General features: G+C 32.7%; 1 protein-coding gene across 1 annotated transcript; it reads left to right on the forward strand.

Annotated features, from left to right (window-relative positions):
* Positions 1 to 8,899: 8,899 nt before the first annotated feature.
* On the forward strand, positions 8,900 to 9,475 carry LOC145269046 (protein FAM200B-like). The gene has a single exon (XM_080124648.1). It carries the CDS (start codon positions 8,900 to 8,902, stop codon positions 9,473 to 9,475), a length of 576 nt encoding a protein of 191 aa, XP_079980774.1.
* The last annotated feature ends 5,947 nt before the right edge of the window (positions 9,476 to 15,422 follow it).

Genomic DNA, 15,422 nt, shown 5'->3' on the forward strand with positions numbered 1-15,422 from the left:
ATATACTCAAAAGCTATAAATATTATACAACAAAACCATACATATTATACCATAAAACTATAAACATTATATCCATTATGTTAATCTATATATAAGGTACTTTTTTGACTCTGTTCAGTCTCGAAAGACAAAGGACACCCCCTGTAGGGGCAGCTGCACGTGTAATTGAGAGGCAAGGGTTGCGTAATCCTTAACCACACCTCCCCTTAATCGGCACTGTTTGGGTCCAGTTGCGAGGAGAAGACCAGGACGTCTGGAAACAATGCCGAGATAAGCAGAGAGCAAATACAGCACCTAGAAGTCTCAAATAGTCACCCATTTCGTATTGACCAGGTTCAACGTTGCTTAACTTCGGTGATTCAGCGGGAACAGGTGTGTCAACGTGATTATGGGGGTATTCGTATATTATAGTATATAAAAAAGTATATATATATGTAATATGTTTTATATATACTATAAAACTCTAAATATTATACCATTAATCTATTCATATTATTCTATATAATAATACATATACTATTTTTTTACATCGTAGTCACTTCTTATAAAGGCCCGGAGGCCACTCGTGGATAAGGGTTATTGCTTGTATATTAATCTATGGGATCATATCGTAGTAATCGTTAGTAATGGAGATTTGATAAGATGTCTTACTTAAGGGGGCGGTTTATCAGAAATTTGTTTATGGTGGACTTGAAGACATCCAAGTTGTAGTAAGTTGGGAAACAGGCAAACGGAAAAAGAGTTCCACAGGCGTGCACTTTTAAGAAAAAGATGTGTTCGTGGAATCTACGCTTTGATTTAGGCACAGATAAAGAGTGGGGAAAATTTTTGACAGTGGTTTCAGCTGGACGGGTGGTTTTCGTGAAAGATTTGCGAGGGGGGGCAGAGATTGGAGTTCAGACGAGCACTTGCCATGGAAATAACGATAAAACAAATACATATACTATAGAAATATAAACTATGCTCACACAAACAGTAATATGTTTTTTTTTCTTTTTAAATGGTTATCTGACCCAATCTTCCTCTTCGGCAAAAATGTCATCATCCGTGTCCGCTAGTCTGGAAGTGGGTGATCATTGTACGTTGAGATTAATTAAGAATCTTAAAAAGCGGGAATTTATTTTTTATTTTATTTTTTTAATTTTTTATTTTTTTTGTAATTTGAACTAATTAGATTCAAAGGTATTTACTAATTAGTAAAAAGAAACAACATTTTATTCAAAAACATTTTTTTGTTTGTTTCTAAAAGTGAAACAGTAATTAATCGATGTTCACCTGGGCTAATTAGAGTACAAAAACCTAAAATTGTTTTCTTTTTTTCTTTTTGGGGTAAATGTTTTTTTAATAAATGACACTGCTTTCAAACATCGTAAAAAACTGAACATTATCAATAAGAACATCAGTATTGTTAATGGGGGTTTAAGGTAAAGATTTTATGGTCCAGTTGGGGTTAGAGAGAATCAGGTAATACTGCTAATGGTGGACTCTCCCGAGTCCGACGTATTGGCTTCCGCCACAACGGCGATATAAAAATCCCTTGGTAGAAGAAATCCAGAATCGTTGAGGGTGAGGAGATAATGCATAAAATATTGAATCAATGTTCAATTCCATTCAATATAATTTCTGAGAGGATAATTCATTTGATCTCTAATTTGTGACTTTATCTATCTATCTATCTATCTATCTATCTATCTATCTATTTATATTGTCTGTCTATCCATCTATTCATATATATATATATAATATATATATTATCTATCTATATATATTTATATATACATACATCATATATATATAATCTATCTATCTATCTATCTATCTATCTATACATATATATATATATACATACATATATATAATATATATGTATGTATGTATGTATCTATCTATCTATTTATATTGTCTGTCTATCTATCTATTCATATATATATAATATATATATTATCTATCTATATATATTTATATATACATACATCATATATATATAATCTATCTATCTATCTATCTATTTATTTATATTGTCTGTCTATCTATCTATTCATATATATATATAATATATATATTATCTATCTATATATATTTATATATACATACATCATATATATATATAATCTATCTATCTATCTATCTATCTATCTATTTATATTGTCTGTCTATCTATCTATTCATATATATAATATATATATATATTATCTATCTATATATATTTATATATACATACATCATATATATATAATCTATCTATCTACCTATCTATCTATCTATACATATATATACATACATATATATAATATATATGTATGTATGTATCTATCTATCTATTTATATTGTCTGTCTATCTATCTATCTATTCATATATATTATATATATATTATCTATCTATATATATTTATATATACATACATCATATATATATAATCTATCTATCTATCTATCTATCTATTTATATTGTCGGTCTATCTATCTATTCATATATATAATATACTAGCAATCGGTGCCCGGCGTTGCCCAGGTGTTTTGAAGTGTATGCTGAGGAAAAAAAACGGTAAATTTTTTAAAACTTTGACCCCTATTATGACCTCTTAACATTTATTGTTTAGGGATCAAGTAAAGTCAATAAGTTAGATCCATGTCCAAGGAATCTATATATAAAATATCACGTGTTCAGACCTTAAATTGTAGGAGGAGTTTGGTAGAGTTCTCAAAGGTCTAATTGTTGAATATTGACCACTTAATCGCCAAATTTTTGTCGAAAACCTATCACATCGATTTTCCCAAATCTCAGTACCCTGTATATCAAATTTCGAATCTGTAGGCTTAAAATTGACAGTTTTAGCGCAGGAAAATGCACACAGACACACAGACACACAGAGATACTATCACTTATGCATATATATAAACATAAACATCATATATATAAGGATAATAGTACGTCATATATTAAACAAAAGACCATTATTTACTGAAGTGAAAGGAAAACCCGGGGGAACTTTACCCAAAAATAAATCTATATTTTTTGTGTGTATTGATAGTCTGGTACTTATACAGTTTAGTGACGACATTAAAAAATGGAAATATTGAAAAAAAAATTTATTGTACGTAACTGTTATAGACTGAAGTTCTCCGAAAAAAAATTTCACTTCATTTGATCAAGTAGTTTTTTTTTTACAGCGAAAAACAATGATTTGTCACGGCTACGTCAACGTGGCCATTTTGGAAATGTTATTGCAGGCCCAGGAGTTCCCCAAGGGCAGGTAACTGCCGTACATAGCAGAATACCTCCAGTTTAGGCCAATCTAGCCCTTCCCCCTCCCCCCAGAATGAGATTTTTTTTTTTTTTTTGCGAAGACAGATGCCATTTTTGGGGTGTTTTTTTTTTTCTAATTTGTAACAGACGTAAATAAACGAAGTTTCGAAGTTATCCATGCATGTCCAACTGAGCATGTTTCGAAAATAATCTCGTATAAAAATTCTTCAATTCTTTGCATTCTTCAATTTCTTTGCATATTCAATAGTATTCTTATTTATAAAAAAAAAATACGCAAAAAAATTGCAGATTAAAAAAAAAAAAAAAAAAAACGTAAAAAAATTTCAGATGTGTTGTGCGCATCTCAATATGGCGAGAAAAAAAGGCTAGATTGCGAAATTTGGGCTAAAATGGAGGTATTCTGCTAGGTACATTTCCAAAATGGCCACGTTGACGTCGTCGTGATAAATAATTGTTTTTCGCTGTAAGAATTTTTTTTCGGAGAACTTCAGTCTATAACAGTTACGGACAATAAAATTTTTTTTCAATATTTCCATTTTTTAATGTCGTCACTAAACTGTATAAGTATCGATAGTCTTATCAACACCCCTTTTTTCTATTTATTTATAAAGAAAATACAACTTTATACAAATTCCCTATTAGTTTTTTTTTTCGGTTCTCTTATACGATGATCATCTTTATTTAACTATTACGTGTAATTATATTCATACAGATATTCTATATGATTTATATTTGCGTAATATTTGCGTAGAAATGAAGAAAATCAAATTTACTGTGTATTTATCGTGTTGCCATAACAACGTGACGTAGCCAAGGACGGTAGTGGACGTGAGTGTGTGTGCGTGTGTGCGCGTGTTTTCGTGCGGTAATGTTTGTAGTAGTAGTAGTACTAATAATCTCTCCAGCGTTTGCTTTCTTGTGTTAATGGCGGACGTTGAGTCAGAGGTTGGATTGTGATGTCTGTAACTTTCGTATTTTTCTAATTTGTAAATGGAAAGTTAGAAAAAAATTAAACCCTTCCAAGATGGACAATAAATAAGACCAAAATATTTTATGGTAAAGTTAAGAGCGTAAGATATATACTTTTTTAGGAGATGTGATTATTGGATTAACCAATCAGAAATCGTCTGTGGCACACACATCTCTGTTTTTATAGATATATAGATATATATATTATCTATCTATATATATTTATATATACATACATCATATATATATATTCTATCTATCTATCTATCTATACATATATATATACATACATATATATAATATATATGTATCTCTCTATCTATCTATTTATATTGTCTGTCTATCTATCTATCTATTCATATATATTATATATATATTATCTATCTATATATATTTATATATACATACATCATATATATAATATATCTATCTATCTATCTATATATATATATATATATTTATATATACATACATATCTATCTATCTATATATCTATATATCTATAAAAACAGAGATGTGTGTGCCACAGACGATTTCTGATTGGTTAATCCAATAATCACATCTCCTAAAAAACTATGGTTCGTAGGCTCTTAACTTTACCATAAAATATTATGGCTTTATTTATTGTCCATCTTGGAAGGGTTTAATTTTTTCCTAACTTGCGATTTACAAATTAAAAAAAATACGAAACTGACAATCTAACAATCGAACCTCCGACATCACGGCCGCCATTATGAAACTAAATCAAAAAAAAAAAAAGCGCCTTCACTCGTGGTCTTTACATTTCGGGTTTGGGTACTTGTGCAGTTTTCCATTGACATTAAAAAATGGAAATATTTAAAAAAAAATATATATATATGTACGTACTCGTCATGGGATAAAGTTTTCCTACAGAAAAAATCACGTAATTTCATCAAGTAGTTATTTTTTTATAGCGAAAAAAGAAAAAAATCAACGCTACAAGCGAGTCATTATTAATTAAACAGAAAGTTCAAGTAGGGGGATTTCCCCTTTTTTTTTTATAGCGAGGCCAAATTTCGCGAATTTGGCCTTTTTTTAAAGCAGTTTAGCCTTCAAATTTCTGTTTGGCCTTTTTCTTCACCGATGAAATAAAAAAAGCAAATAAAAACAACGCAATAAAACTTTTAAAAATACGGCACACTTTTGTTGTTCTTGTTTGTTTTTTTTTGGTAATTTTCCTTATTTTTTTATTTTTTCAAGATAATACTATTAAATGGACAGTATTATGCCAAATTAGCCCCCCCCCGAAAAAAAATGCACAAAAATTCGAGATTTAAGGTTTTGACGAGATAATTTAGCGAATTGTCCGGACTATTGCGAGAGAACCATCCATTAGTTTTTCCTGAAATTTTGCCACAAATTGTATTTCAATACATAGATGTGCATAGTAACAACATTTTTTAGCCGAAAATTCCCGTTGCGTCCCCAGATTTCATCGGTGAAGAAAAAGGCCAAACATAAATTTTGAAGGCCAAAGTGCTTTAAAAAAAAAAAGGCCAAATTCGCGAAATTTGGCCTCGCTATCAAACAATTTGACCTTTGAGAACTCTACCAAACTCCTCCTACAATTTTGGGTCTAAACACGTGATATTTTAGATTCCTTGGACATGGATCTAACTTATTACCTTTACTTGATCCCTAAACAATAAATGTTAAGAAGTCATAATAGGGGTCAAAGTTTAAAAAATTGACCGTTTTTTTTTCTCAGCATTAACCTCAAAACACCTGGGCAACGCCGGGCACCGATTGCTAGTATATAATATATATGTATCTCTCTTTCTCTCTCTCTCTCTATATATGCATACCTCATATATATATATATATATATATATATATATATATATAGTAATTTAGTAATTTATAAATATATATGGCGATTAAGCTACACTGAATATTCCGCGTTTCATCCACTCTAGGACTCTTCAGGCTTTCGCGCATAAGCCTGAAGAGTCCTAGAGTGGATGAAACGCGGAATATTCAGTGTAGCTTAATCGACATATATATTTTATAAATTACTAACTAGCTCTACCTACGTATTGAGCACTTTTGAAGTAAATACTTTAAGTTTACGCATAAATCTATACTTTCGTATATTAATATTATGTGAGTAAATTAAGTAGTTATATATATATATATATATATACCTCATACGTCGTAATCGACGGGAGAGTCCATTACGACGTTACGACACAACAACTAAGTTGCGCGGAAATCCACACGGATCATTTATAGTGGTGAAGACTTTGTGTAGAACCAAGCACATTGTTGATATTACTGCTAACCTCCGTCGGTGCAGATAACTGCCACAGGACAGAGTATACAGTAGACCGCAGGTGTTTACATCGGAGTTTTCTTCTCCTAGGTGCATGTCTTTACGAAGACTGGATGTGCATCTCTTCCAGTGAATTAATTAACCCTAACCCTAACCCTAACCCTAGATACCAACCTGGAAGTTTCTACAACTTGACGTTGTACATACAGCGCCTAGCCTTCCAAAACGGTCACCCATCTGGTAGTGGCCAGGCTCAACGTTGCTTAACTTCACTGTATCGCTAAATATATATACTGTCAGGTCATGTCATATGCTACTGGTACCATGTAACCCAGTACTACCTGCCTCATGGTCGGGTCACCGGCGACTAAACTGGTTCCCCCACCAGACGTGTTTGGTGAGGAGGGCGGCTAGTCTCCCTGAAGGATTAAAAACAAGACCTTCCAAAGGGCGAATGAACTCTTTTCTGGGTCAACGGCCAACTAGCACAGTGTATATTTGTGTTTGTGTATATATGTGTATTTGGGGTGGAGAGGGCTCCCGTAAGCCGTGGTGAAGGCAACCTTTCTAGGAGAAGCAAATCTCTGATATAAAAAACCATAAAGCGGAAGACCATTACCCGCATAAAGCTGGTCTGCAGTTTAATTTGTTGCTGGCTATCTTGCTCTTGCTTGTTGCTGGATCTCAACATTTTGAACCGAGAGAGAGAGACTTAGTTGTCGTACAAAGCTAAGACTCTGTAACATCATATTTGTATAGATACTCCCTCAGGCATTTGGGCTCATGAATTTTAAATGAGTGGCACTCGTCTGATAAGACGTTGCAATCATCATATATATATATATATATATATATATATATATATGTATGTTAAACATAAAATGTAAAAATCCGTGGTAAAATGGTAAAATCCGTGTTATATGTTCTTTACATCCGTTTGGTAATAAGGTCCAAATTATATATTGGGTAATCCGCTGTGTAGATATCCGAATCGGGCAAGTGCTTGTATAAATTTGTTTGTGGGTCCAGCGATAATAATTCAAAGTCTGGGGAATCACAATTATATATATATATATATATATATATATATATATATATATATATATATATATATATATAGGGTGACCCCACAAAAACAAAAGCTAAATGGAGGTCATCTAAAACATATGCTACAGAACAGAGGAAAAAATGCCAAAAAAAACTAGTGTTTTCATGTGATCTTTTGATTATAATAAACTGGTTATGATCAAAGTTTCGTTTCATATATATATATATATATATATATATATATATATATATATATATATACAGCGTGACTCAGAAAAATATATAAATATGTAGTATATATATGTATAAAAGCCGTGTACGTCCAAGGATGGAGTACTGCTGCCACATCTTGGCAGGAGCTGCTAAAAACAGCCTATCCTGCCTTGATAGAGTACAAAATAGACTTCGTGGCTTAGTGGGGGATGCCCTTTTCTCTTCCCTGCAACCTCTCTCCCACAGAAGAGACGTTGCGAGCCTATCTTTGTTTTATCGTTATTTCCATGGCAGGTGCTCGTCTGAGCTCTAATATCTATATATATAAAAATGTAATTCTTGGTTTGTTATAAGCGAATAAAACCATATTTCTACGTTTCCAATTTAATTGAAATTTTCAGAAATTCTATTTTTAAAGTCAAGGAATGTTTGCATGTTATTAAAATAATTTAGCATTGCGAATTATAAAAATATTAAATTAAATAAAAAATATTTTTCGTAACTGCGAGATTATCGCCATTTTATTTCCGGTAGAAATTAGCCTTTCACTTATTGAGATAAGTATTATTTGTATTAATTTTTATGATACTCATGCAGAGAGTGATCCGTGCTGAAATAATGTTATTATTTAAAAAGTCATTCTTAACATGGGTAGGGGAGGAAGTTTTGTACCTATTCTGTACTTTAACCTTACAATTGAATGAAAAAAACATATCGTAAAACTTTAATTAAACGTGGAAATATGATTTAAAAAATAGCGCAGATCGCTCTCTGCATTAGCACCATTTTTATTTATTGCGGACTATTATTCTCATTTTTATTAGTTGTTGTTTCACGACTTTTCGGCCAACTATTCCTCTGACCTTCATGAAAAGAAGTAAGTACGTGAGAAAGTATTTTTCCTTTTATAAATGTTCAGTAACTTTTTCATTTTATTATTCTCTCGCTCTTGATGAAAGCACAGATATAAGGGATGTCAGCCAGTTGCTTGTCTTTGTTAGAAGTATTGACTCACAGTTTAATGTCAGTGAGGAGTTACTCGGCTTACTCCCACTTTTACCACTACAAAAAGATCTGATATTTATGAAGCACTGAATTCTTTAGTGAGCATGTATGGTGGATTTCAGAAATGCTCTTGCATCGTTACAGATGGTGCCAAATCAATGACAGGAGCTAAAAGAGGGGTTATAGTGTACTTGGGAGATGCTGGAGTCGACTGCCCAATGTTTCATTGCATCATTCATCAAGAATCGTTATCTAGTCGATGTATACGTTTATCTGATGTAATGCAGCATGTAATGAGAATTATTAATTTTATTAGAGGCGGTAATAAAGCACTGAGGCATCGTCTATTTGTTGATTTCTTGAAAGATTTGGATACAGAATTTTCTGACGTTTCACTCCATTCTACTGTTCGTTGGCTTAGTGCTGGGAAATGTCTGCAGCAGTTCTTCAGTTTGCGTAATGAGATTCTAAACTTTTTAGAAGAACTGAATGCAGACACTGATGGATTTAAAGGTTTATTGCAAGACGTCAACTTTCTGAAAGGTCTAGCATTCCTCACGGATATTACTCAGCATCTGAATAAGCTCAATTTAAGTTTACAGGGTAGGAATCAAACAATTGTTTCTCTGTATGGTTTCATAGATGGCTTCCGCAAAAAAATTAAGTCTCTTCAAAAGTAATCTGCAAAGTAACATTCTGATTCACTTTCCAAGTTGTGATGTTATTCATGAAAAGAGTTAAGCCTACGTAAATAAATAAATGTTTGTACACGTGACAAATTATCAATAAATGGTTTAGTTACTTTTTTTAAAAATTATTTATGAAAAGAGTTAACGGAAATAATGTTTGTAAAAGTGCGAAAGGCGACGTATGCTTAATTTCTATACTTATAGGTTTTTAGGGGTTTTTTTCACTGGATTATTATTGATTGGACACTAATTAAACAGATTATTAAAAAAAAATTAAAAAGAAATCATTATTTCGACATTTGAAAGTGGTGCTCACTTTTTAGTTACAACGTTCTGATAAATAAGTCACCCATTTTGTAAGCAATAAAAACGCGGTATATCAAAACCATAGAAAGTAAAAATAATATGAGCTTCTACCGCATTTGTAAGTCAGATATATATTTGTTTCTCAAAGAAAAAAATAGATTGACCATGACTTTTTTTATTGTTTCTATCAAAATAAAGTTTTGAGTTAAAACATTTTTTTTTACTTATTTAGTTAAAAGTCAGTTTGTGGGTGTTTTTTTTTAAATTGTTTTTATGAAAGGTGAGTTTTTTTTGTTATTTTTCAAAACTTTTGTTTTTTTTATATTTTCTTTGAAGTATTATAAATTTCACTAACATGCTGGAGAAATGTTTAATAATTTGGTATTTTTTTAGATTAGGTCCACCTCCACAATTTTCCTTTCAATGACGACATTTATAGGTTTCCGAGTATGCTGAACACGCAAATCGCATTGAAATTTTGCGGAAATAAATAGTTGTATTATGCATTGTATTCTTCGGCGGCCATCTTTTTACGTGCACACGCGCCATAAACAAATACACGCACGTAAAAAAGATGGCCGCCAAAGATTACAATGCATAATACAACTTTTTATATCTTGATAACTACGTATTTCTGCACATTTTCAATGCGATTTTCGTATTCAGCATAGTCGAAAACCATTTCAAGTCGTCATTTTAAAGAAAATTGAGGGGGTGGACCTAATCTAAAAATTTACCAATAATTTTTCATCCCGTACGCCTCCCGATACATTGCTTCGTCAACATGCAACCATTTTATATCTCCCGAAGACACTTCCGTATTTAGAAAAAAAAATGAGTGACCGATTTACCAGAACGTGGTAACTAAAAAGTGAGTACCCCTTTCAAATGTTGAAATGATTTTTTTTTTAAATTTTTTTTTCATAATCTGGTTAGTGTTCAATCAATAATAATCCAGTGAAAAAATTTCAAAAAACCTATCAGTATAGAAACTCCACCAGATAAGCAAATAAATAAAAGATGTTATGTGCGCATGCATTAGCCTTGACTAGGGGGGTACTAAGGGAACGACCATTAAATAATTCTGTGGGTCGCCATGGAACTCAACGCCCAAGGAGTACCAAAATAGTTTTCATGATCTGAAGATTTTTTTCGAAAAGTGGGTGATCACTTTTCCATGTAAATTTAACTTAAAATGAGCACCCACTTTCTGGCCACCTGAGGAAGGGGCATTTATTTTCGTGTTTATTGGCTTAAAGGTTTTTTGACAAGGCAGTTTGGTACGCGAATGCATTTTTAACAGTTTTCATTTATGCTCACGCATAGCATAAACAAAGGCTACGTCTGTGAAATGGAAAATAGTCCCAGAGTTCAGGGGTTAATACCATGCAAAAGAAATCAAACAAAAAACTTTTTAGCCAAGAAACACACAGAAAAAAGAAAAAAAAATAGCATCCATTGTTTTTCTATCGAATTCATTTGCTGTTTTTATTGAAAACTATTTTCCTCCGGATTTTTGATATAATTTTCCATTAAAAGCCGTGCGTCTCACGTTCGTAAATAACAAAAATTTTTTTGTAGATTTTGTAGATTTTGGTGTTCTAAAAACGAATCTTCAAACCATTTCCGTCGCAAAAAAATAGTTTTTATGATATGAAGAAATTACTTTTTCGAAAAAGTGGCGATCACTTTTCCATGTAAATTTAACTTAAAATGAGCACCCACTTTCTAGCCACCTGAGAGAGGGGGGATTTTTTCCCATGTTTATTGGCTAAACAGCTTTCGTTTATGCTCACGCATAGCGTAAACGAAGGCTATGGCTGTGAAATGGAAAATAGTCCCAGAGTTCAGGGGTTATTACCATGCAAAAGAAATCAAACAAAAAACTTTTTAGCCAAGAAACACAGAAAAATGCCCCTCTCTCAGGTGGCCAGAAAGTGGGTGCTCATTCTAAGGAAAATTTACATTGAAAAGTGATCACCCACTTTTCGAAAAAGTAATTTCATGAATATCATGAAAACTTTCTTTTTGCTACGGAAACGGTTTGCAGATTCGTTTTTAGCACACCAAAATCTGCAATAAAATATTTTGTTATATATGAACGTGAAACGGGCCTAAAAGTAAAATAATACCGGATTTTTTGGAGCAGATTTGCCGTTTAGTTATACAAATATCCTCAAACCAGGTAATCACTAAAAGGGACTTTTAAAAGTCGTCACCTGTATCGAGCAAAAGTTTAAAACCACCGATTATATGCCAGCCTATGTGATGGTAACATATATTGAGTGAGTTCCTAACCGTATTTTGTATATTTTTAGTTTAAACTCATTTTCCCAAAATTTCCCCAAACTTAACGTGTTCGATACAGTCTGCCTCCATTTGTATTTTTCAGATATACCGATAAACATTGAATGTTTTTGGACCGATTATACATTACATAAAAACACTAAAATCTTATCCAGTTAGGTAGAACATTTACTTTTCTTGCCTTTGATAACATTTATTTGTTATATATTTATTTTTTGACAACTTCTTTATATCTGTGTTTAGTAACACAAACCCTTTTCATTTAACGTAACGTTTAGTTGGCTTGAAAAACAGTGTTTATAGGTGTATTTGAAAGCTACAAATGGTGGTGGACCCTGTTGATTACTTTAAGTTAGAGAAAGTGAGTTAAAACTAAAAAACTATACAAAATACTGTCAGAAACCCACCGATTATGCCAGCCTATGTCATGGTAACATATATTTGTAGGGTTTCTTTTTTTTTTTTTTTTTTTTTTACACAGTGATCACCACTTATCAAGGCCCGGAAGCCACTCAGGGATAAGGGTTATTGCAAGTACATCACGTTAGTGAGGAGATTTTATGAAGTGTTTACTTAGGGGGGCGGTTCATTAGGAATTTGTTAACATTAGACTTGAAGAAATCCAAGTTGTAGTCCGGAGGGAAGCAGGCAGACGGAACAGAGTTCCACAGGCGTGCAGTTCTAAGAAAGAAGCTTTGCTCATGAAATCCGCGTTTTGATTTAGGCACAGATATAGAGTGGGGGAAATTTTTCACAGTGGATTCAGCTAGACGGGTGATTTTCGTGAAAGTTTGGCGAGGGGGGACCAGGGATTGGAGTTCAGACGAGCACCTGCCATGAAAATAACGATAAAACAAGGATAGGCTCGCAACGTCTCTTCTGTGGGAGAGGGGTTGCAGGGTAGAGAAAAGAGCATCCCCCACTAAACCACGAAGTCTATTTTGTACTCTGTCAAGGCATGATAGGCTGTTTTTGGCAGCTCCTGCCCAGATATGGCAACAGTATTCCATCCTTGGCCGTACTTGGCTTTTATATAGATAGAGAATTGAATCAGTAGTGAGATATCTTCTGGAGCGGTAGAAGGATCCCACCATCTTTCCAGCGACCTTGGCAACAGACTTGATGTACGTGTTCCATTTCAGATCAGGAGTAAAGGTCAAACCCAGAAGCTTGTCAAAACACGGGGCCTCACCCAAACGAGAGCCATCCATCACAATTGAGTCCAGCTGGGGATCAGAGCGTTGATGATGTAAGTAAGACACTGTTTTGTATAGTTTTTAGTTTTCAACTTACTTTCCCAAACTTAACGTAGTCAACAGAGTCTGCGACCATTTCTCTTGTTCGAGCCGATTAAACATTTTACATTACATAAAAACACTAAAAAATTATCCAGTTATGTAGAAACGTAACTTACCTTACCTTTGCTTTCATTTATTTGTTTTTGGACAACTTTTTTGAATCTGTGTATAGTAACCCCCCCCCATCAACCAAATATTAATTACTAACTTACATTTTTGCATAAAGAAAACAAACAAAAAAAAACATTCAGCGTTTCAACATTTTTTCTACGTTCGGCTTCATCCACTGATTGTTGGCCAAGTCCAAACCATGAATGATTGACAGAAACTCCCGAGAATCCAGATCAAATTCTGCAAGAGTACCATTTTTTTTTTCATTTTCGCCTTCTTTTTCACTTTTTGCAGTGGATTGCTGTACTAATATAAGAAACATGCATTTTCTCTTTTTATTAAATTTTTCCATTACACCAAATTGAGCCACTGCAACGCGTGGCAGGGTACAGCTTGTATATATATATATATATATATATATATATATATATATATATATATATATATATATATATATATATATATATATTGTAAGAAAGTTTTTCCTCACGCATCTCAATTTCCTCCCTGCAAAAGCAAATGAATTCTACAAACAAAAACTCAAAATTTATTCACAAGTAACAGCAATGAAAGTTCTTTGGTTCTGGTTTAGTCCATTTGCAAAACGGTGGCCCGATTTTCTTCCATACGCATGGAGCCTTTAGTTCGAATTCCCATTGTTGGAATGCTAGTTCCTGGTTCCTTTGGAAGGATCCATGAATGTTGCATGGTAAACTCGGCGGGAATGATGGCGCCTATAATAGGCCATAATTTGAGCCCCTTGGGACTCGAGATGAAATGAGATAAGATCCAATATTTGGAAAATAAACACGCAGAACAGTTCTTGAATGTCATCCTCAATTAGGATAAATACAGCAATATAAGATGTCTCTGCTTGTAGAGTTGTAGCCTTCGTTCACCAACAGTTTGGTGTCCATGGAGGAATTGTCTTGGCTCCCTTGTCGAGTTTCTGTTAAACTGAATAGGAAATCAAGATAAAAAAAAATAAAAGCGTGCTGTCGAATCACCTGACACATTCAAATTTAAACCAATAACAGTCGACCACTAATGCGTGGGCGGACAACAAAAAAAGATGGCTGCCGCATGTGAAATTTCTCACAATATATATATATATATATATATATATATATATCATTCAAACGCTACCGTGTTTGAATATATGGTTAAGTAACAGTTTTAACCATTTAGAACTGCTTTAAACCTTTCACCGCTCACTCGTTTTCCGACCCAATTCAAACAATTATTACAGTTTATAGATCTCCTTCTCAGCTATATTGTGAATTTTTTTTCAGTTTTCGTTCAGTAAAGCAAAAGTTATAATTAATTTACTGGTTTTCAAGATTGTAAAAAACGTAAAGAGTTGAGCGACGTCTTTATGACTGGATTCCATAGAAACCATGTCTTTTAGCGACTGCTGTTGCTATCAATTTACCGCTCTCACGAAAAGAAAAGTGTACGTTATGATTATGGTAGCAAAACAAATAAGACTGAAATTACACAAAAAAAAACAACAAAAAGAAAAAAGTGAATATATTGGAAGCCTGGAAAAATCATGAATTACAATAGAAAAATGCGAGCATGAAAAGTAATATGGTTAAGCTTACACATTGAAACGTAAAGGACTAGTTGTTAAAACTGGAAAAGAAAAGGACAACATATTCTAGTAAAACATATATTAAATTTATAACTTAAAATATTGCAGCATTAAGAATTTTTTATGATTCAATTCATAACATTATATAATCATTTTTTAATGCTGCAATATTTTAAGTTATAAATTTATTATATTTCTTACAAGAATTTCTTGTCCTTTTCTTTTCCAGTTTTAACAACTAGTCCTTTACTTTTCCATGTTTAATCTTAACCATATTACTTTTCATGCTTGCATTTTTCTAGTGTAATATATATATATATAT

The sequence above is a fragment of the Euprymna scolopes genome, chromosome 45, assembly GCF_053919585.1.
Source record: "Euprymna scolopes isolate OS-2025 chromosome 45, ASM5391958v1, whole genome shotgun sequence".
Classification (NCBI taxonomy): Eukaryota; Metazoa; Mollusca; class Cephalopoda; order Sepiida; family Sepiolidae; genus Euprymna; species Euprymna scolopes.